Consider the following 23,931-nt stretch of genomic DNA (forward strand, 5'->3'; position numbering starts at 1 on the left):
GTTTGGCGCGTAAAATCATTAAGAGCCTCTTGACCCGTATAAATAATTTTTCCGTTAAATTTAGAACCTTAATTCTTCCTGGTAAAGATGGTAATATGGAGGCAATTCGTACGATACAGATTTTGTCAAAAACCTGGATCTATTATATCGTCTGAGATTAGAATTCCTTGTCGACCAGAACAGTAGCTTGTCCTTTATTATTCTTACAAGTCTACGAACAGTACGTATCTACGATTACGATATGTATCTCGGTTCTGTTCATTATGGTCGGTAAGAAAAATTGTTTACGAGTACAAGATCTGTTAATATGGTAGACATTCGCATTAACGTTACTACGTAATAATAAATCTAGTCAATTGTTTATTGTACGCACTGCATGTAAAGTTATTAGTTTAATATAAGTACTCAAGTATTATATAATATAAAGCGCTACGTAATTGTTTTACGTCGAACCCAAATTGTACAATCTATTACTGAAACTGTAGAACAAATAAAAATATTTCGTTTCCTGACGCTTTATAATCGTAGTTCCTTACCATTTCGTATATTGTACCTCTTTTAGTAGGTTGTCGAATAAATTCGTAGAATATTTATTTTATAACGATTTGTGCATTAATGTGCAAATGAAGTAGTAGGGTATTCGAAAAGATCTCTTTCAGCTCTGCAAAACTTTTATATTCGCTTTTACCAATTATTTAATTTTTCATGATTTTATTTATATTATTATTTATATTTATATTTCATGAATATCTGCAACATGTACGAAGAGGGTATCGTAGACATTTCTAGTGCACAGAAATAGTTTGCAAAATTTAAGAAAGGCAACTTTGTCGTCGACGACAAGCCCTGCACTGTACGATCTTGATGAAAATCGAAGAGTAGCAGATGTCGAAAATGCTGATTTCTATCTCCTGAATATTCCATTTCTATACCTGAAAAATTATGAAAAATTCAATTATTCGAGAAAGCGAATATAATAGTTTTGCAGCGATGAAAGAGATCTTTCGAACAGCTTGCTCATTCTGCTAATTAGTGATATAATTGACGTAACGAAACAAACACAGAAACTCTATGAATTGTTTCCACCAACGCAATACAATAGGAAGCGTGTGACATCAAAGAATCGATAGAATTAATATTTTTTAATGACTTATGGCACACATTTCTATATTTTTATACATTTACTTCTATATTTTTATATATTTATTTATTATTATATATATATTTATTATTTATATTTATTTATTATAATTGATATGTATGATCTAGAAAACAAAATTTGATTGTAGGTTCAACAAAGATTAGTCTTGTACGGTACATTATGTCATTATTATTTTAGTAAATCTTCCTGTAAATTTTAGCAATGTTCATTTCGCAAAAGAAAAAAATAAAATTCACTTACACACTTACGTTGAGAATGATCGCCTCCGGTTACGGGTCATCGGGGTGGAAGGATAGACTGTCGTGTTTGCAAATGAAAATTAAAAAAGGACTAAACGCACACCATGATCTTTTTTATTAACTAGAATAATTTATTTTTTTTTTGTTTTCATGGTAGAAAAAGGAGAATATATCTTAACTCATGGACTGCATTGTACTCATATATATACAATTACATACAATCCTCGATTGAATGTTACACGTAAATTCATTATAAATCGATTCCTTATTAATTTCTCTGTATTCTGCATGCGTTCCCTGCCCGTGAGTGTTCTTTCTTTTTTTCTGGATGTGTGTGCACGTAAACGTTCAAAACAAAACAAAAAAAACTTCGAACGAAACATAACTGTACTCGTTTCCTATTTTTCTCTCTCTCTCTCTTTCTTTTTGATCGTTCATTGATCGAAACTGTTCTTCAAAAGAAAAGAAAAGAAAAGCGGTTTTTATATTTAAATAGCTCCGAAATCTCAGTTTCTTCGTTTCGTTCATTTTCTCTCGAACGGGTGATGTTCGTGCCCTTCGCGGTTTATTCGCGCGCGGACCAAGAGAAAGACAGAGAGAGATGTATATATATAACCAGGGATAGGAAGTTACGGAACTAGATGGTGCAGGTGGGCGATATTGGATTGCGATGACGATGGTGGTAGGCGTGCGGATGGAAATGAGGGAAATCAAACGAGAGATGAAAGGCAAAAAAAAAAAAAGAAGGAAACGACGGTGTGGAAACTAACGTGGAGAATGACGGAAGAAGAAGCGTGGTGGTTGCCTGATGGAGTGAACGCGTTTCGACGCGGCTCTGGACCTACGAGGAGATCGCCCGAAAGTCGAAAGAAGAACGAAAAACTGGGAGCGAGAGATAACACTGAACTCGGAATGGACGAAGAAAGGATTTGGGGAAAGTGGCTTGTCGGGCCCCTCGCACAGTTTCATTCGCGGGTCCCTCGTTTACGTGGACATTCACCATTCTTGGACCATAGGAACCCTCTCAAAAATCTGCATGCAAATGAAAAAACGAAAACTTAAAAACGAAAATTAATAATTAATATGCAGACGATCGACGTTTCTGCCCTTTTCCTCGAGCTAAAATTTCTCACATACAATCTACGTATATGTATATGAAACGAAACAAACGAAAAAGAACATACTGTTTTCCGTTTCCAACGAGTTTACACCGAAAATACGATATTTTTGTTCTGTTCTCGCACTCTGGCTATCCTTCGCTATTTTTCTCCCCGCGTCCTCGCTTGTTTGAAGCTTAATCGAAAATGTCACTGAACGCAAACAAACAAAAAAAGTCCTATGTACATCTTACGGCGAAAATAAAATGAAACTGGGACGAACAAAAAGTAAACGAATCATGAGAAAACCGTGTTTCCTGTCCTCCTGAAACTTCTGCCATTTTCTAGATTCCGTTTGTTTCAATAATCAATATTCGATATTATAATTGTTCTCCTTTAATAGCATTCTTTTCGTTATTTTTTTTTTGTTGCAACGCGCTTACATCGAAATAGACTTCTTTATTTTTTAGAGTTACACAGTTTTTAATAAAAATTCCTTCGGTTTCACGCTGCGTTTCGCTTTCGTTTTCACGTCTTTTCTTTTCATTTTTCCCGTTTTCACAAATATTCCTTTTCTCTCGCACGCTCTCTTATCTCTTTCACACGCTCTCTCTCTCTCTCTCTCTCTCTCGCTCTTTCTCTATGCGCTCTCTTTCTATAATATTACTTTACATTTATTTACGTTTCCATATTTTTTTTTTCCGTTTACCAGTTTTAATTTATAATTTGTGAGGAATTGTTCTCGTCGAGCAAAGTGTCGCTCGTTAGATGATCACGGTGCATCTCCGTCGCTCACACGCGCCCCCGCCAGCGGTCCATTTCACGCTCTTCGTTCCCCTTGTGTGTGTGTGTGTTCAACCTTAATAGTAAGAATTATTATCGTAATAATAGTAGTTAATAATTAATATTAGTAGTAGTAGTAATAATAAAGTTTCCGACGAATTTTTTGCCGAGGGACGAAGGGAATGAAGCGGTTACATCGAAAAATCTTTTGTCGTCACTTTCTCAACGGCGTAACGAAACAAATTCGTTCTCGAACGTGGCAACATTTCACGTCTCCGTTTAGCCGGAAAAATTTTGGCGGCCGCGAACAGGGGGGGGGGGAGGGAGCCGGTGTCCGCGGATCCGTGCTCGCGCCCGATTCGCCGAGAAGGAAAAAAGGGACGCTGGGGTTCGGCGCGTGGGCGTTACAAAAATTCTGAAAAAAGACGCTCTCGCGTGGATCGGCGTCTCTCTCTCTCTCTCTCGCCCGATTTCACCTGTATCGTTTCATTGTATATTTCCAAGCATCGTTTCACGCTCACGTTTTCTCTCCATTATTATTTTCTTTTTCTCTTTTGTTTGCATATATACTGTTTAACATTCTCATATACTCGCGCGTATCGAAATATCCCTTTTCACACTGATGTTCTCCGTTTCCCTATTTGATATCGGTTTCTTTCCTCTGCTTGTACAATAATTAAAATCACCTGCGCACACCCATGATCGATGACCGTGAAATCGTCGGCTTTTTTTCACCTTTTCTCGTCGATATTTTCCCTGTCGTCTTCGACTTTATCTTTACAAAAAAAAAAAAAAAAAAAAAAAAAAAAAAAAAACAAAAAACAACACAACGGCATTTCTACTATTCCCATTTCTATTTTAACGCTAATACGTAGGGCAAAAAACTAACAGATTTCTCGGCGTAATAACAAATCGTCGCCCGCCGTGCCCGAGACCTGTCTGGAGAGTCTTCTCCGTCGACGGCAGGGGGGGGGGGGGTGAGGAAATTTCGGTTGAAAAGCGTCGCGACGCGATACAGAAGTCTCCCCCCTGCTGTTCTCGAGCCACTCTCGAGCGAAATCGGCGCGACGAAATATATAACAGGTTATCGGCTCTGACGACCATAGTTCCCCGATTTCTCACGGACCGCTTCCGCTCGCCGTTCGTCCGGCGTCTACGTCTCTCCGCCGACGGTATGTTACTCGTTCGCACCATACAGACCAATTTTTCACCGCGATCGCCTATACACGCCCCTAACGGACGCGCCGCCGTTCTATCCAGCTACCGCGCGATTCGTAGTTTTACGCGCTTGGAAGGCCAACGGGAGATCCCCGGTGGTTACGAAGCAATGGTTATTGCTGTTGCAGGAGTTCGCGGGATCTGGCAGTGACGTTACTCTGTGGTAAGTATTCGAGATGACAAAAACTGTCCCGACGAACCCCATCTCGCCCGGGTTCATTGATACAAAAGGATATCGCTTTATCGTTGTTATCGCGTCGACATAGCGTTTCTCCCGTTTGCCTGACGCGCTCGAAGGATAACGCGCGTTGGTCGTCGGTGTCGTGGTAAAATTCATTCCGTCGAGATTGCTTACTAACTATGTTTGTTGTTAATTGCAAAAATATTACGTCGCAGGGATATTCGCAAGCGGATTCGGCGCCGGCCGGCTCGGCCGCGGGGGAACGGTCATTGAGAAATTGGGAATTCCAGCTACTTCACACTATATACAATCGAAAAGGGAGAGTCGCCGCGTCGACGAGCGATCGACCGGGCGGGAGAATCGATCGTCGATCACCGCGACGCGACGGCTCTGCCCCTGACAGAGCTCGCGAACACAATAATTCTATTTCAATAATTGTTTTTTTTTCTTTTCATCATCACTATTTCACGTTCAACTATTTCCTATTGCGTTAATCAAAGAGGAGTGGTTTTCTTATCATTTCGGGCGGGGTTTTTTTTTGGGGGGGGCTCTCTCTGCTTGATCAACTGTCTCTGCGATGTTCTTACGGTTATAACGTTCTTCCTTCCTCCGTTATCTGTTCGCTAACCTTTCTCGTTCGTTTCCCGTAACTAGCAATCATCGGCCCTCTATTGTTGCTCGCCGAGAGGATCCACGTCTCGTCCGTCGAAAATCACCGAAAGCAAAAACACCGATAATCGATCGATTCGAATCGAAGATAAATAACGGCGACCGATCATCGATCGATCGGTTCCAACGACCACCGCGACGAGAGCACCGCGCCGAGTACTTCTCGAACGAAGCACGGTGTCACTTCGTTTGCGGCGGTGCCGTCGCCCCACGATCGACGGACCGGTCCCTCGAATTTGGAAAAAATTTCAACACGATCTTGTTTCACTGAAAGAATGCACCAATTTATGTCGACGATATCGTACAGGGTATAATAAAAAGGAGAGAAAAACAAAAAAAAAGCGTTCGTTTAAATACATATTCGATTGGACCTTGTTTAGCGAGTTTTTAACAATCATTTGCAGCTGTTTGTACAAAATGCTGTAATATAATAATAATAATAATATAGGATAAAGATGTCGATAACACGATGATTAGTATTACAATAATTACGAACGATTCGAAACTCAGAGACTAAGTAAAATAGAATATACATTTATAGGAACCTTTCACGAATATTTTATTAAATAATTATACTCTAGATCTACCGTTCGCGTAGATTCCATTTAAAATTACACCCTGCAAGTTCCAAAAATGTGTTCTATGAAAACAAAAGAAGAAATTCCGACAATCGAAACGTGGCTCGGGTTTCTCGAACTCCCATAACGGTCCTCTCTCTCTCTCTCTCTCTCTCTCTACATCCCTCTACGTAGCTCTCTCACTCTCTCATTCTATCTCTCTCTCTCTCTCTCTCTCTCTCTCTCTCTCTCATCGCTCACCAAACGATTCTGTTATCTGTTCCCAGTCGTTGAATAGATTCTGCGCTCTAATATGCGTGTAAAAATTGAGGTACGGTGTATCTGTTTAACTTGTAGCTCTGAAATTTGCGAGGTAGTCTTGTGTGGGGACGCGTCGCGACGGTCCTGGTCGTCGTCCTCGTGTGTGCGCGCGCTCGCTCGGATCGCGCTACGACCGTTCTCAGCGGCTCGTTCCTCGCATTCTTCCGATCGCTGAGTAATAGTGTATAGGAAGAGGAAACGGGGGTGTAAAACAACAGGGTGGTTACGAGGGTGTGTGTATATATGTATGCGTGTGTATGTGTACGGAGGACGACGACGACGGGGGGTGTCTCGCGCGCGACTTTCGCGCGTCCGAAGTCCGTGACGAGCGCGAACCCAGCCGTCGCGGCGACGCCCTTTTAAAAAAACAAAAATTCCCGTGGTGTCTATTGTAACAACTATTGCACTTATGATTTGTATCAATATGTCACACGCTTTCGTCGATGCGGCGGCACGCGTCTATTAAATGTTCTCTACGGAAAAATGTACTGCGTATATCGTTCAACAGCGGCATTTATTAAAAAAAAAAAAAAAAAAAAAAAAAAAAGAAAAAAAAAGAAAAAAGGCGGAGAAAAAGATCGGAGAAAGACTATTTTTTTTTTCCCTTTGCTTATTTTGTTGGACACATCTGCGGAATTACGTTCTCTTGTTAAAATCCTTACTGCGTACGTTATTTTAATAATAGGTACGTTTAAATGCCATCAGGTTTCCATATTATTATAATATGTATCTCGTATTCTATTACTATTATTATTATTATTATTAGTTATATTATTAATATTATTCCTCTTCGCTTGCATAGTTCTTTCTCGTCTATCTGTCTCTCTCTTTCTCTCTCTCTATCTCTTTCCCTCTTCCCCCTCCCCTACTCTTTTCTCGTGTCACCTAATTCATCCTCCCTTTTTCTCGCTTTATCTCTATTTTATCTCTTTTTTTTTCCTCCGCGATATTATTTCGTCGGCTTTAAAAAATAAAACAAAGAAAAATTGACAAAATATATATGACGTATTATTACGGTGTAGATATATATAATATCTATATATAATATAGCTTTCTATGGTAAATCTGGTTTCGTTTAATAACACTCTTAAACGCTTATTACAGGCGGAGAGAATCGGTCTCTTTTCATTTTAATCTTCCTTCCTTCCTTCATCTTCTTTTCTCATCGTTTAACCTCTTGATTCCTTCAAGGTTTACATCGTGCATTGTTTCCCGTTTCTGTTATTACTGTTATTATTTCTATTCCTGCATGCGCGTTGTTGTTCTGCTTACGTATGCGTGTGCAAATGTGTGTATATATATAAATATATATGTATACATATATATAACATCTATATAGACTTCTTTTTTCTTTTTCTATTCGAATACGTGGTCACGTATGCAAGGTGCTTGTTATGTTTGCTGACGGATATCTCAGTTCGGAAGATGTTGACAATGTGCACTTGAAATAAAAAGATTCAATGTTCCTTGTTCAACTTCCACTTTTATCTATTCCGTTTACACGCACGGCTCTGCTTTATCCTCTCTCTCCCTCTCTCTCTTTCTCTTCTGTTTTCCATTCGATTCATCATTGAGTTCCAATCTCTGTTTTCTTTGCTATGATTTCTTTCTTGTACATTTTTCATTTTCTTTCTCACTCTCTCTCTCTCTCTCTCTTCTCTCTGCGCTCCGTAAGGAGCATTCGCGATTTCTCGTGTTCAATCGACTGCGTTCCACTTTCGTTTCATTCAAATGATACAGAGCAATTCCTCACGTTCACCTACTAATTTTTATAAACCAAACGCGTGTTTAGCGGGTGCTCTTCCTCCAGACGAGAAACAAGAAATCGCACGGTCGTGTATTTTCCTTTCATTTTTCTCTTGCACGCCGTCGGTGCATTTCTTTTTTCTGTTCTTTTTATTTAGAAGGACTGCCGAAACATTGCTTCGAAGAATTTTGATTGTTTCTTTTGTCTTTCGTCTAACAATTTCGAAAAATATTCCTGGACCCGCGGAGAACCCTCGAAGCAGAAATTTAGCGTCTGGAGGAAAGCGGCCCGCTAAATGAAGTTTTTTTTCCGTTTTTCTTTTCTTTCACTGTCTCTTACATGCCTATGTACTTTAACCTCTATGTATTTTTTTTTTCTGCACTTAATGATTATCCATATAGTTATGTACGTTTAAACTTTAAATATTATCCACTAAAAAGACCATAGAATTTTTTCACTTTTCTTCACTTTCGATCGAAAAAAATTTATGCGCCGTGTCTGTATACAGTTCGTGTGTAAACGCGCGTGTCACGCGAGCTGTGGTGTTGCTTTGTGTAAGTGTACGCAGAAGATCACCCGCGCGTGTACGTGTGTGTATGCGAAAGCGCGCGATGGCGAGGGGACCGATCAAAAATGTTTTTCAAATTGCGAATCGATGAATTGTTAAAAAAAAAAGAAAAAAAAAAGAAAAAAAGAAAATCAAAACGAAAACCGAGAGGGTCGTAAAGCTGAAGAATTTTTATCCGTCCTACCGAGGACGAGGTACGTGTAAAAAGAAGTCGTGGCAATTTTGCAGGTAAAAGGGGGTTTAATAAAAAAGAAACTGAAGTATAGACGATAATACGATGATACGATAAAACGTAGAACAACGTTGATATCCTCGAGGAAAAGAACCTGAAACGCGAGGGCGCATAAAAATGAATTTCTCCGGGTTACCAATCCGATTTTTATCGATCGTTCGCGAGGAGAAAACCGGGAAGCGAATCCTGTTGTCTTTGACGTTACATATTTTTTTTTTCCACACAATTTTTTTTTCCAACCTTTTTTCTCGCAATTTTTCTATATTCTCCTCCGAATTTCTGACGATCGTGCAACCGATCGCTACCGCGAACGTAAACTTGTTTAACATCTGTTACACGCCACGAAGATTATAGATCCGTTTTCGACCGTGTCCGAGCTACTACCTTCTGTCCCTTCCCGTTTTTCGGATACAAACAACAACAAAAAAAAATTAAAAAAAAAGAATAAAAAAAAACACACTAGGTCTCGACGGTATCGCGTGTGAGGTGTTCGTAAAGAAAAATACTTGTGGACATTAAATAACAAAAAAAAAAATATGAAAATAAAATGAAAACAGAAGAAACGTATATCGATCATATTTTATTGGTACTGGTAGTTATTACCGGAATTTTAACGAGTTCCTCGGACCAAGAAAAAAAAAGAACGAGCTTTCCTCTCTCTCTCTCTCTCTCCCTCCCTCTCTATCAATCTATCTATCTATCTATGTGCGTGTGTATGTGTGTGTGTGTGTGTGTTTTGAATCCCTTTCTCGTCGTTTACGCAATCTTGTTCACGGAATTCACGAATGTAGGAAGAAAAAAAAACTAAATCATTATAATCATCATCAAATCATCGAAGACACAAAAGAATATATAGCGGTAATAGTAGTAATAGTAGTAATAGTAGTGTAGTAGTAGTAGTAGTAATAGTATAGTAGTAAATAGTAAAGTATTCGATAGTGGTAAGTGATTATATAGTTAGAAGGTTTTTTTTTCCATTATAGAATAGTAGCAATTAAAAGTAAACTAAGGTAGACAAAAAATTGAATTAATTACGGTGAAATTATCGTAATCGGGGTGGGGGCGCGCGTGTCTCGCCTTCGTCACGGTTCCGCCCGTTCGTCGAATCGTTCGTAATTTCGCGGTCGGACTTTTGGACCGTCGGGTCAGCTTCCGTTTTGCCGTTTCCTTTTCCACGTCTACCACCATTTTCTCTCTCTATCTCTTTCTCGCGCGATTTCTATCCTTTATTTGTTGTGTTGCAGTCCGATCGGTTGATGGAGCATCGATGCTTGGAACGCGTACGCGACAGACGTACGCGCGTATCGTAACCGACTCCGCGGCACGGATCGTGACGAAGGTTTACGTGCCCCGCGCAAAAATTAAAACAAAAAAAAAATCATTATAGCCAACATAGCGAGTGCGAAGCAAATGCAAGCGCGGAGGCTGTCTCCGTCGGCAATGCGCAACCTCTATTATTTATTATTTTAATCAAGAAATAGAGTGTTGTTTCCATTCAAGCACGTGTTATCATCCAGGTAACAACTTTTTTTTTCGCTTGTGTATCTCTTTCGTATATTTTCGTTTATTTTTTGTTTCAAGCATTTCGTTTATGATTATTATATTCTATTCAGCTCGTTACATTCGCGCGACCAACTTTATTTAACGTTCTTTCTAACGTCCTGCGCGCGAGAAAGCACTCGCGCAAATCTTTGCTATCGGAAACAAAACCAAGGAAAAACGTGAAGGTTTCGTGCTTTTTTTTTCCTCGCGCGAACACGTTAGAAATAACATGAAACAAGGATGGTTGCACGAATACAACGAGCTGGAATTGTAATGGGGAGACTGATCACGATCGGAAATGAAAACGGTGCAGTTGACCGTTTCCCATTCTGATCAGCCGTCCCCGTTACGATTCGAGCTCATTATATTCATTGTGACCATCTTTCGCAAACATCGACCCTCCCGCTCTCTATCCTTCTCTCCTCACGGTGTACCACTTTTCGCGTTTCCTCTACGAATCCCGCTATCTATCTCTCGCTCTCTCTATTTCTCACCTTCTTCCTCTCCTCGCTCTTCGGCGCGCGTATAATAATGTTTACGTACATCACTAGATCGCTATATTTATATATAATGTATGTATAATATAGTATGCGTGTGTGTGCTGCGGTATGCGTGTAGATAAGATACATTTTCGTTTTGCCATTGTTCTCTTTCCATTGTCTCTGCGTCTCGTCTGTGAAATGCATCGAAGTGAAATGAAGTAGTCGGTTGGTCAGCGGTTTGTTTCGAAGGTCGCCCGGGCGTTGTGCGCGGGATCGTTACCTTGTTTATTTTCTCTCTGTCTTCTTCTTGGTTTCTTCTCTTCCATCCCCCGTTGCTCTTCCTATCTATAATTCTTTTCTCTTTTGCTCGATGCGTTCCAGAATCGTACACCAACGTACGTACACGTCCAGCGGAAAACGAAAGCCGTCCACTCTCTGACAATTCGGATGATGATTCCGGGTACCAGCGTTGCTTCTGTTTCCTAATAATAGAATTCTCGTTCGATCGTGTGCGCGTTGCCCATCCGTTACGGCACATTGTCTTCCGTGTTTCCTGACTCGATATTCTGCCGCGGAAAAACCGCGTTCTCTCTCTCTCTCTCTCTCGGGAGCGACTCTTCTTTTTCTTCTCCTTTATTTCCCAGTTATTCGTTCTCAGTTTTCCAAAATTATCTAACAAAAAAGGACCGCGAGAGGGAACGAGAGCGACGCGCGCGCCCGTTGCTCCTTCTCCATCGGGAACAGAGGAAAATCACACGTGTTTTCGCGGAGCGTCGCGTTTATAACTTTTGCTGGTCGCTTGCAGAGATTCGCGTGTCGACCTCTCTCTCTCTCTCTCTCTCTTCCCCCTCGTCGATGTACTGAAGAAGATCGATCCTAGAGACCGGCGTGCTCTACTCAACCCCTTTCGCCGCGATTTTCCCGGCTGTGTGGCATTACTGCGACGAACGACGATCGGTTGCCTAAAAAGTCTTGAATAATCTAGATCGAGTCTCGAACTCGGAACCAATCGACCGAGATAATGTTGTTCGCGTGTTATCAATTCTACGATTCTTCGCGCTCCTCCGACGCGCTCTAACGAAGAACGATGCCACCCGTTTTTGCGAGCGATCAACAAATTGATCCCACGATTTATCCGATCTCCTCTCGCGTTGATCCGACCCGAAACCCTCTCTCTCTCTCTCTCTGTCACACCCGTTTCGCCGGTGATCTCTCGCGAAGAAGAACGAGCGGAACAACAACGATCTGGGCTGCTGCTGTCGCGCGTCTCCGCGCGTGCACGCGGCAGAATTGAAAATCAATTCGTTCTCTAATCGTTTTCGATCCCCGACTATTTATAACCGTGCACCTGTGTTCTATCGCGTGTGCGTGTAATAGGAGTGTGTAACAGTGCGCCTCGTCGTCTATGCCCGTGTGCGTGTGTGTGTGTGTGGCAGAAAAATATCTATGGAGAGAAAAAAAAACATTGAATCGGCGAACGGGTTAACAGAACGACATTCGCGAAAACGTGGCTGTCGCGTCGCGGCGAACTAACTGTTTCTAAACTGAACAGGAAAAACGATGAACATGCGTAAAATATCTGTAGAATTAAATAAAAAAGAATTAAAAAGCCCGATAAATAGAGCGAATAGAATTGCGCCAACAAATGAACGCGAAACGAATGAAAAAATCTTAACGATGACTATTACTATTATTATCGTTACAATTATTACTTTAATGGGGAAAAAAAACAAAAGAAAAAAGAGAACCGGAAAACCGAGTTTCTGACAAAGCCAAACGATGCTTATTTCCTATAAAAAGACAACACCTGTTCCAAGGGTACTAAAATGGACAAAAAGAACATTGTACACGCGTAGTAAACCTCTTACTCTTTATCTATTTTTGTTTCTTCGTCTGTTTGAACATCTTTTTTTTTTTGGTGTCGCGTGCCTCGTAGCATCGCACTTTTTTCTAAATTTTTTCTCCCCCCCCCCCCTCTCTCTCTCTCTCTCTGTTCTTCTGTTTCCTTTTCCTCTGCTCCGATGGTTAAATCCGTGTTTCTCTTACGAATAATAGGTCCGTTCCTATTGTCCGTAAGAGACACACGGGGCACTCTAAACTCTAGTATGCGTGTACGTGTATTGGTATAACTTATGAGGTAGCGAATCAATGAAAATATCGATACTCCCTGCGAAACTCTCCCGGCTTGCGTAACGCAACGAAACGAAACAACAATCGCGTGCCCTCTTCTCTCTATCCCTAACCGTAAATCTGTATGCACGTGTACACGAGAGAGGCGTGCCCGTGTCCTATGGATCATCCTCCTAGATTCGACCGAACTCCCGGAAACGGCTATTTTGGGTTTTAGTATTATTCATCTCGTCTCTGGACCCGCGACTGGTCGATCCTCGCACCTCCAATCCCTTCTCATCATCATCATCATCATCATCATCTTCGTCCATCTCACTCCCGGATCATCCCGGTCGACTTTACAGGAAAACACTGATACGACACAGCACACCAAAGCTCCCGAGAACTACGATATACGCGCAGTGATTCTTTGTCTCGTACATACGTATGTATATCAACTTCTCACATGGTTGCTCTTCGTCGAAGGGTGTGCACATTGTCTCTCGTCTCGCTGGCAGTGACATGGGCAGCCTTTAAAATGGCAGTAGCCGTCGGTCGAGTACGGGTTACAGGTGTCACGTGACGCGGCGCTTCGTTTCGTTGGATCCTCGGTGTCCTCTGTGTTCTGCCGTCTACTGTTCGAAGTATGCTCTGTGCGCTGTTCACGGTACGCTGTACGATCGATCGATGATCGATCGACGACGGCTCGTCGGTCTCCTATCTAAGTGCTGGCTGCTATAAATAGTCGTCCCATATAAACGTTCCACGGCGAAGTGCACGAGACGAGAGCAACGACAACGACGACGACGACGACGATGACGACTCTCGGCATCGGTGCGCGTCAGGACGCGGCTCTCCCATTTCCCTTCGGTTTCGTCGTCGCGACGGCGAACGAACCAAGGTCGGAGGCTCGCGGCTTTTGAATTCGACGCTCGGCATTATCGAAACAAGAAAATCCTCCTCTCTTCATTCGCTCAATTTCAAGCATACGCGGCTAAACAGCTATCCCTTTCTCTCTCTCTCTCTATCTTTCTCTCTTCACCACGGGTTTCGTTCCTTTGTATCTTCTGTTATCATAGGTTTCCTGGTTTGTAACACTATATACGGTTCTCTGTTGTGTGATCTCGTTTTCCCGTATTTCTCGTTAATAAGTTTAAGCTTTACATATAATATATATCTATGTACAACAAGTGTATAATGTATATTAAGTGTTTACTATATGCATACAAAGATATTTCTCGTGGGATCGTGGGGGTTTTCGGGGGGCGGGGTGGTCAAAGGGTTTCTCTGGGGGTGGAGCTCTGGGGGGTGGGGTTGGGGGAGTGGGGGGTTAATGTAAATGCAGTATAGAGAATAAGTTACATATTCGCGCGGTTTTCTCATAATGCCCATTATTGGCAACAATAGGATAGTAATAGATAATATATTAAGATTCCGTCAAAACGCGTTCTCACTCCGTATATCTGTTCATCACATTTATTCATCTCGCGCTCTCCCTCGCATTCGCACGGACGCACACCACGGTCTTCCTCGAGCTTCTCCCGATACGATCACACAATGATTCAATTATGTTTCGTTTCGTCCGACGTCTCCGCGTTCTCGCGAACACCACCGTCGTCACATTCGCTCGACCATTCGCGCAATCCAATAGACACGCGCCTTCGCTTAACGTTCATCCCTGCATCGCATGAATCCCTCTCTTGGTCAACCTTAACGTTCCCCACTGACACAACATGCCTAAGCTTAATCCGATATATTATCTATTTAGCGATATCACTTGAACCTATCTCATTAACAATGCCCAACTGTATATAATAAGGCCCTCGTTTACTACCGCCGTCAACACCGTACGGAACCGTTCCGCGATCCAGAGCCAGGATCGAGACACGCCTTGGCTCTGATTCCGGGACCGGTCTTCGTGGAGAACGAACGATCGTCCACGGAACCAGCGAAGGGGATCTCGTCGTCTCGGCCGTTCGTTTCGATCGACGACGTTCGAGCAAGCGACTGAATTGTTGTCGATCGATTGGCATCGATCGACAAACGAGAAGACGGTCGCGATCGAGATCACCGGGGCTCGAAACGAACGCGTCGCCTGGATCGGCCGGCATCATCATCTTCTTCTTTCACCCTTCGTCGGCGGTTTAATCGTGATCCTAAGAAATTCGGCTGCCGCTGAACTCCGCCTATTTCGAAATACTAATACTAAAGCCCAAAATAATTTACCACCGTTGGTATCCCGGTGTGCTTCCTCTCTCTCTCTCTCTCTATCCCTTTTTCTCCTGTTGTTGAAAAAATGCCTGCGACCCACGCTAGTCGTCACCGCGAACGACGCCGAGTTGCGTCAGACTCGTGGATCCGATATTAATTATCCCTTACCACTATTTTACTATTAGTCATTTATCGCTATGAAATATTTATAAAGAAAAGAAAAAGAAGTGTTATGTTTTTTCTTTTTAGCCTGTTGAGAATGGTCACCGGCCACAGGAGCGGAGGACAGGTCTGCCACCCCCGTGACCGTTTCGTATAATTCATCGTTTTACTATTGTTAAGTTACAGGTGGAACGATCCAGATACCATCCTCGCATTTACATTTGTTTATTAAAGTGAGAATGGTATTTGGATTGTTCCACGTGCAACGTGACAATAGTCGAACGATGAATTATACGAAACGAATATGTAATATATATAAAATAAATATAAATATATATATATATATACGTATATATATTTAGATTTATCTTTATAATATATCTATATAATATCTATTTATATGCTTATAGTATACATGATCGTATTAGATCGATAACGAATGAAAAGCGACCGCGTCGTAACCGCGATCCCTCGTGCGTTTCGTGTTCTACGTTTATGGTACGTTAAAACTGACGTTGGTTGTAACAGAACCATCCCGGACCGATGCATGTTGGCCGAATGGTGTGTGTAACGAAGACAGTCTCGAAACACTGCCCACAAAGAGAAATGGACGTTGCTGAATGCTGCGCGTCCTGATCCGCGTTACGTATCAATTCTACGATTATTATTGAATCGAACGATGCGCGATCGTCTCGCGTGTAGAGATCGACGACGGTGAAAGCATCCGTGTAAAAGCAAAGCTGGAACGATTCTTCGACAGCGGCCATGATTGTCTGTTCGTCTCTCTCTCCGTTGGATTTGATCGGGGTGGATCAACGAAACAGCAACCGGCGAAGAATGTTGTTCGATCGGTGAACTGGCGCCAACGTGCGATCGAACTCGACGATTCTATCGGTCGATGGAATTTTGTTTCCCGTTTTCATTTCAATGTCGGTGAACTCTTTGCGATTTTTGTCTGCGTTTCTTGGTTCCATAAGATTGTCAGGGGAAGGGGCCGGAAATTCGGATGTACGCCTTTTTTCTTGTCTCTCCGTTGAGAGCGCGTGTGCGCGCGCGCGCGCGCGCGTGGCATCGGTGCTTCTGTTCGTTTTGCGACGAGCGAGGTTGCTGGCCGAACTGTGAGAGACGTTTTTGGCTGACTCGTCTGCAACCGTGTGCGCGGAAATGGAAGATCCTGCTTTTCTTGATTTCGCTTCTTTTTCTCCGGGCCGCCCCGGTTCCCAAGGCGGGCGCGGCCGGTCGATTGTTCTCGTTTCGTACGTCTTCTGATAATTACCCATCGAGAATGCGTTGCCGCGAATCGCGTAGCTGTTACGCGTTAGACGCGTTCCTGTATACTTCTTGTTCGCTGTCGGCGAAACTCGTTTGTGCTTGCGCGGTAATTATACCTGGATTGAGAGAACGACGGGTGTCTTTGGCCATTTGTTCCCCTCGGCTCTTCCGTTCGTCGTCGAGCCGACGTTAGTTTTCTTCTATGAACGGTGATTTTATATTTTCCCCCCCATTGTATCTTTCGTACTTTTTTCTTTTTTTTTTCTTCTTCTTCTTCTTTATGTATTTTCTTCGTTTCTGTCGGCCGTAAGAGCTGTGAACCTCGCTTTCATCTAGGCGGATTTTAAGCGAGTACTCGAGAAATGGATTTCGTAAAAAATCGTACAAAAGATCGCGTTTCGCTATTCTACGTTAGTAAGAACATGTTAAAAAGGTTGATAAAAGCTTAACAACAGTCGTCGGAGATACGTTGACGATATTCTGGACGTTCGTACGAAAAGAAAGAAGCTTTCTCTTTATGTTTATCTGTTTACACCCCCTTGTTCAATTCGTCGCATGCCCGCGGGGGGCTAGGCATAACGATCGAATGTTCGTATGTTGCCCGCACGGATTTTTCGCACTTCCGGATGTCTATTCCTCCAATACTTTGATGAAATTTTGCTTGTTCGTATGTACTTTTTATTTATTAATTTATTTTTTTTTTTTACGGTTTTCGCTTTTTTACTTCAGAAAATGCTCGATACGATCTTTCCCATTGGTTTTTATAAATTCATCTCCTTATTTCTTCGGATAAATTTTTCTGTTTATTCTTAAACTTAAGCCCCGAGCTTACTTTAATTTCCTCGAATCGGTAAAATATTCTAGAATACTAACATTTAGATTTAGCAATAAATCGATTTTGTACATTTGTTTGTTGGTATTTTGTTTTCCTTACCCAAGTAGATTAAGTTACTCCCAATCGGCACATCTTAATTCACGCGCATAATAATTTATAACGTTAAAAATCTTCTCTTTCTCTCTTCAATTAAATTATTCATTATTATATTAATAATATCTACTTCATCATTTTTTTCTCATTCTTCTTATTTTCTTTTTCTCTTTGTTACTTTGATTTGTACATTTTTCGAGAGCGAGGGGTGCTTGTCACCCCCCCCGTTCGTCTCCGAAATCCGACGTATCTCAATCATCTTTTCTCTACCCTTTCCATTTTTGGCGTTCGAAGTGCTGTGCTTGAGAAATCGTCCCAAAAAAGTAGCATTTTTTTTTCTCCCGTTCTCGTATTTGTCACGACGGCTCTGCTTTCTTTCTCTTCCGTGTAGACAGGGTATTTTTTTTTCTTTTTTTTGCTTTGTTTGTCGTTGTTGTTGCTAACCGTTTGCGTTTAGTTTCCATTTTCATTTGTCCTTTTTTTTTTGCCCGAATTCGTCTCCGAAAATTTTCCTTCGTTCTCCCTCCATCGTGATAGGGGTGCAAGAAGTGTGAGCGAGCAATGAAGTCTTTGAGGGTGTCGTTGAGTTTCTCTCTTCGTTCTAACGCTACAGACTTCCAAGTATCTGCGTTCCTAATTTTTTTCTCATTTCTCCAGTTCCGTATGAAGTGTCGGCTCAGAAATGTTTTGCGCAACCAAAAAAATGAATCAAAGATCGATGAACCAGCGAAAGGTATACATATACATAAATGTGTTCACACACCGCGGGGCAGATTACGGATTCACGAACTTTCGTTTCTTCTTCTTTTTTTTTCTCTCATTTTTCTCCTTTTCTCGTACGTACATGTTTTTTTTCGTTTTTTTTTTCTTTTTTTGTGAGTTTTACCAAAAAGAGATATTCCGAAAAAGGGGTGGGGCGATCGTTGTCGGAACGAAGTCGGTTTCGCTCGCGACAACGCGACATTCCTGTTGAAAAGAGCGATTGTGTTGTCTCGTACTCGCGTCGTGCTTTCTCTTTTGTCTACTAAAATTTTCTTCCGTTTTCTCTGACGGGTTTTTTTTTTCTTCGCTGAGCAAATTTTGACTGGTTTCGGCCGAAATTAACGATTCAATTTCAAAACGTATGATTATCTCCACGTGTGCATCGTTTCAGGAAAAAGGAGCGTCAAGTGATCTTGAAATAGCGTAAATGATTTTTTTCTCTTTCGTTTCGTATACTAAAACAAATATCTTTCTCTTTGTTCTTGTTGTCGATTGTTGTTTGGTAACGGTGACAATGATGGTGGCAGATGTTTATTTCCTTTTCTAGCCTGTTCTCGTATGCGTGATTCTTGCTGTCGTTCTTTTGTTTCTTCTCAATCGTTTGCATTCTCTTACGTGTTTTCTCGTGTGAAACGGCTACTGGGTTTTCATTGTTCTGCTTGGGTCTTGACATTTGCTGCGTGTGTGCGTTTTATACTGTGTTTGTTTTCCTTGGCACTTTCATCGTTTCTCATTGTTTCCTTATTTTCCTCTTCATTTCAATTTTCTTTAATGAAAGAGACAGGAAAAGGAATGGCAAGCGAACATAAAAGGGAAAGATTAAAATAACAATTTATGTTCCGTGCCGTTTCTTTGTTCTAACTCTTTCATTAAATAAAATTTCAATAAAAAGGAAAATAAGGAAACAATGAAAAACGATGAAAGAGATAAAAAAAGAAATGGTATCGAACATAAAAGGAAAAGATTAAAATAACAATTTATGTTCCGTACCATTTCTTTTTTCTATCTCTTTCATTAAATATTTACGCTTGATAAATAAACACGGTGGCGAGGGGGCTGCGGGCGAGAAGGGCTTTCCAAGCAGCGACAAGGACGCGAAAAGAAAAGTTCGCGTCGCATAAAACTGCGAGCCCGAATCGTCCTGTCGCTAGCCGTCGTAAGGATCACGAGTCCTCGCCGAGCAGGCCCGGCGCCACCGTTTTCTCCAAATATATTAAATATATTATACAATTTATCGCACTAAAATCTCCTTTAACCCCCCCGTTGACGAGCGATGGACGCGCACAGCGCAAAAAGCTGCGCGCCGTTTTATCCATCATTTTATTTTTTTTTTTCTTTTAAATTCTCATCTCTCTCTCTCTCTCTCTCTTTTCCTTTTTCATTTATTTAAGTTAAAGTTAACTTTGTCTCAATCTCCCTCCATTCATTTTTATTTATCATTCTTTTTTCATATTTTTTACGAAAAACACTTCGCTTCGCTTCTCTCCCTTTTCCTCCCTCCGCCTGCCTCCTCCATCTTCTATCTCTTATCTCTATTTAAAAACACCGTTCTCTTTTTTTTATTCTCTCCCACTATAGCCGCCTTATACCTCCATCTCGCCTCCTCGCTTTCAATATCGTTAAAATTCATTAAGTTATTATAAAACATCTAACAAAAAAATTGAAAAAGAAAGATTCACTTGGATCTCCCCAACAATGTATCAAAAATAAACTTATACTCTTAGATTCATTTTCTTTCCACGTCCAATCTTTTCTCTGTCTTCTACTTCCATTCTTAACACACACTCTCTCTCTCTCTCTCTCTCTTTTTCTTTCGCCTCCTCTACCCGTTTCCTTTTTCTTCTTATTTAGAAGACTGCGTCATTCATCTTCCTTTCCCGTTCCGACACCGCGTCCGATCTCTCGAACGTTCGTTCGCTGCTCCAATTCTTCTCCTATACCATTATCTCGCGTTTCCGCGGCATCCAGAGAAAAAGAAAAAGGCCAGAGCAACCCGACGCGATCGTCGCGGTCCCAGTTCATCCTCTTTGTTTTCCCCTGTATGTCTTCTCTTCCGGCGCGCAACTCTCCTTATATCTCCTTTCCTCATTCTCTGTTTCTCGATCAACGAAAATTGTAACACGCGATATAATTCTCTTTCCCTCCTGTCCTACACGTTTCACTCACAAAACTGGATTATCCTTTTCTTCCCACCCACTTCTTAAACTTGTCTATCTTTGTACTAAACGCATACCGAATGCCATGAATTACAACGACGATCGGTCGCTTGGAAGCGGCCTCCGCCGAGTTTGACGCCGACCTTGTGCCACGAGAACGCTTGGAAACAGATGAACCTGATCGGGTCTGGACGATCCAGCCGATGTTCGAATAATAAAGATCGGGAACACACGGTTTCCGATTCCTCGTAGCACGGGGCCGAGCGTCCGTCAGTCCGTCAATTTTATCGATTGTTCTTTCTTCTTTTTCTTTTTGTCATTCTTATAGATCGTCGAACGAGGCTATAGCTCGTTCAAGACACGCGGTAGTCATATATCAGAATCTGGTTCTCTCCTCGGCAGAATGTGTCGAGCATCACGCGAGAAACATTGACTTCCCGTCGGCAGTCTGCCAAGGAGTCGTTCAGATCCTGATGGATGACTACCGCGTATCTTCGCAAGCGACGAACGAAAAGACCAAGTGGAGCGTTCGCGCGTGCCGGAGTGCCGCGATATCGCTGCGAGTTTTCTTTCGTTTACTCTAATCGTTTACCAACTACGTAATCCTACATATTATAATCAAGACAGGGCAAATCAAAATGCAAAAGTTGTCGAAACAATTACAGAATTTACAAAACGATCGTCGACAGCTGGGAGTTTCGTAAGGGTTAGTGTCCAACCGGTTCTCCCGGCAACTCGCCTGCGATATCAGCGCGCGCGAGCGGCTCAGAGATGAAGAAGATCGGTATCTTTGGATCTCAAGATGAAGTGTTCACTTCATAGTGATCATATCATTAGAGATCGAAGAAGATCGGTCTGCAGCTCCAACCGCTCTTCTCCGTGTTGGTTTTGGTGTTCTTCGATAAGCCTAAATTTCGCGCTTCCCTTTGTCGTCTATATATTCCTAATCAGTAAATTAATCGCTTATCAATTAATCGTATTATTCAACACATGCACACTCACACACTATTACATCCATGGTAAAGTAAAAATCTCTGAAAAAGTTTTGTCGCTTCGCTTTCTAATAATCCATTTCTCACGTGTCCCTAACATGTCTTCTGATCCCGTGTGCCTTCGCTCGTGGCCCATCGCTACTGCTCCTATCGAGCGCGTTTATGCCTTGAACGGTCGCTTTTTCATTCTCCCTCGAACGTCCTTCTCGTAGCACGAAAAACGTGTAGCGGTACAGCCATTTTACGAGCATAATCTTTGCAGCGTTCGCCGAACGCACCCGGCTTTTGTGATCAATCACTTTCCTTTTCTCAGCTAAAGCGACCCGATGACGTCTCTGTTCGTCTCTCTTTTTTCTTTTCTCACGTTCCGGTCGTCTTCTTATTCCTCCATCATTCTGCTTCCGTTTCGTATTATACTGTCGTATGTCCGACATCAATAACCCACTCGTCGATTCCCCGTTGGTTACGTAGCGTCTCTGACACTGCGGCCCCCCTCGCGCTGTGTTGGCTCTTACAAGGAACTTGCATTTTCACTTCACTAATACGAAAAGAACTCATAATCGCTTCTTTGGTATTATAAAGGCGCAAGAGGGGAGCGTGGACGAGCGCACTTTTGGGGAGTTTGGGCGGCTGAAGAGTGTCTGCTTTGAAAACTTTGTTGGCTTACGTCTAAAACTAAACTGTAGACCGTTTTCGTTCGCATTCCTTCGATAATCTTAATTAAAAGTGTCCTGTTAACTATTCGTTCTCGCAATTGTCTCGGAATTCAGTTTGTATGAAAAAACTTGTACACGTTTTCGCCCTTTTTTTCTTGTACTAGCAAACAAAAAAAGAGAAAAAACTGTTTTCCTCGGTGGTGCAAGATAGCGAGATGAACCGTGTCGCCGCAGCGATCAATGATCGAGCAGTTATCGCCGGAAACAACCCGACTCACGTTCGCTATCTTGTACTCAGCAGAATGTAAGTAGTAATAGTAAGTTGTTTTATTAGCAGTAGCAGTAACATGTATAACGTAATGTGTAATCGTTACTTTATCTTCTCTTCCTTCCTCTCTTTCTCTGTATATTATTATAACTTTAATATTATGTAGCTTTCTTTCATCTTCATTTTCATTACATAGGTTGGTTTCCTTTATCCTTCATCTCGTTCCGCTTTTCATTATCATTAGTTAAATCTTTAACCGTTAATGAATGAGGTAATAAGGTTGTGTATGCTTTGTTTTTTTCTTATCATCGCATTCCATAGATCCGGTTTCATCGACGAGGTGGTATCGTTAACGCTGCGAAATCGATTTCGTTCGAGTGTCACACGTCGCTTCGACTCCGATTCGAGTGAACTCGCGGAGAAACGCACGTTGTCACGCGTAGATGAGGTGAGAGAGATGTCTGTTTTGTCTGTATTCGTCTGGGTATGATTGCAGCACGATCATATCTCGGCCAGTAAAATTCAACTTTTCAACGTTAGCCTGCACAATAAACAAGAAAAAGAAAAACAAGAAAAACGGATGCGATGGCAGGGAACGAACTCGTGTGTCATCTCTCACATCGTCCAGCGCGTGACTTTCTTCTCTGCGAAGAGACATGCGCTTCCTCCATTTGGTTCTTGACACATACGAACTCACGTTGCCCGCGTCGCGTTCGCTCGCCTAATTGCGCTTCGAGCCGCGAGAAACGCGACGCGCAATGAATAGCCACGATCGATGGCGATGAGCGAGCAATGAGAAATTTTTCGGTCGTTCCCCTCTGGTGAACTTACGACGATGCAATACAAAAACGATTTTTATCGGTAACACGTGGTAACAAAGTTTCGATTTGCTCATACAGTTGAATCCAAAAAAAAAAGAAAACTGAAACGAAAACAAAATGCAAGCAAGAAATTTCAAAAAATAAAAAACCAAAAAAGACCGAAAGAAACGCCATCGATCGTTAACTTCGTGTTTGACCGGCTATCGGTCTCCGAATCAAATGGATGATTTTGAGTTTGTATCGGCTACTATTGCGTGGCAGTCGTCACATATGGATGGAAAGGTCTCGCGCGTGACCTACGGATACACTGCACGCATCGCTCGGCCGCTCTGCGAGTAATCTCGAAGGATACGTGCCCCGCGAGAAGGAGGTTGTGGCACGTAGCCTCTTGTAGGCGAGAGAATGTCAAAGCGACGAGGCCACCCCGGCGAATAAAACGGATTCTGTGAAGCGTTGGTTGGCGTCAGGTAATGTTTCAGTGACGTTACTGATTTTGTGGTTGTTGCTGGCTGGATGGCGATGGGCTCGATTGTTGTTGCGTCGTTGTCGCGCTACCTTGCTGAGACGTGGCACTGCCATCTCTTCGGGAACGAGGACCACCTTCCTGGCTGCTACCACGACCAGCGCGTGAGCCAGCACCTGTTCCAGATGCACCGGGCTGAAGGACCATAGAACGGATTCGTCTCTGTGCCGACTGTTAATTCGTGAAAATCACAATTAATTTCATTTATTCGTACATCAGACATTTTTTCTAATTTAAGTAGCGGTAAAAAAAAGCTGACCAGAAATGTCTCAT

At 42.2% G+C, this 23,931-nt stretch overlaps 1 protein-coding gene across 2 annotated transcripts in view; it reads right to left on the bottom strand.

Moving 5' to 3' along the window:
- Positions 1–2,878: 2,878 nt before the first annotated feature.
- Imp (IGF-II mRNA-binding protein) overlaps positions 2,879–23,931 on the bottom strand; it is a 126,186-nt gene continuing 105,133 nt past the window's right edge. For both annotated transcript variants that reach the window (XM_078194300.1, XM_078194301.1), the window contains one exon: positions 2,879–23,829. In XM_078194300.1, coding sequence (XP_078050426.1) covers positions 23,620–23,829 — 210 coding nt within the window. In that variant the 3' untranslated portion in view covers positions 2,879–23,619. The remainder of the gene's footprint in view (positions 23,830–23,931) is intronic.

This window comes from Augochlora pura, chromosome 11, assembly GCF_028453695.1.
Source record: "Augochlora pura isolate Apur16 chromosome 11, APUR_v2.2.1, whole genome shotgun sequence".
Classification (NCBI taxonomy): domain Eukaryota; kingdom Metazoa; phylum Arthropoda; class Insecta; order Hymenoptera; family Halictidae; genus Augochlora; species Augochlora pura.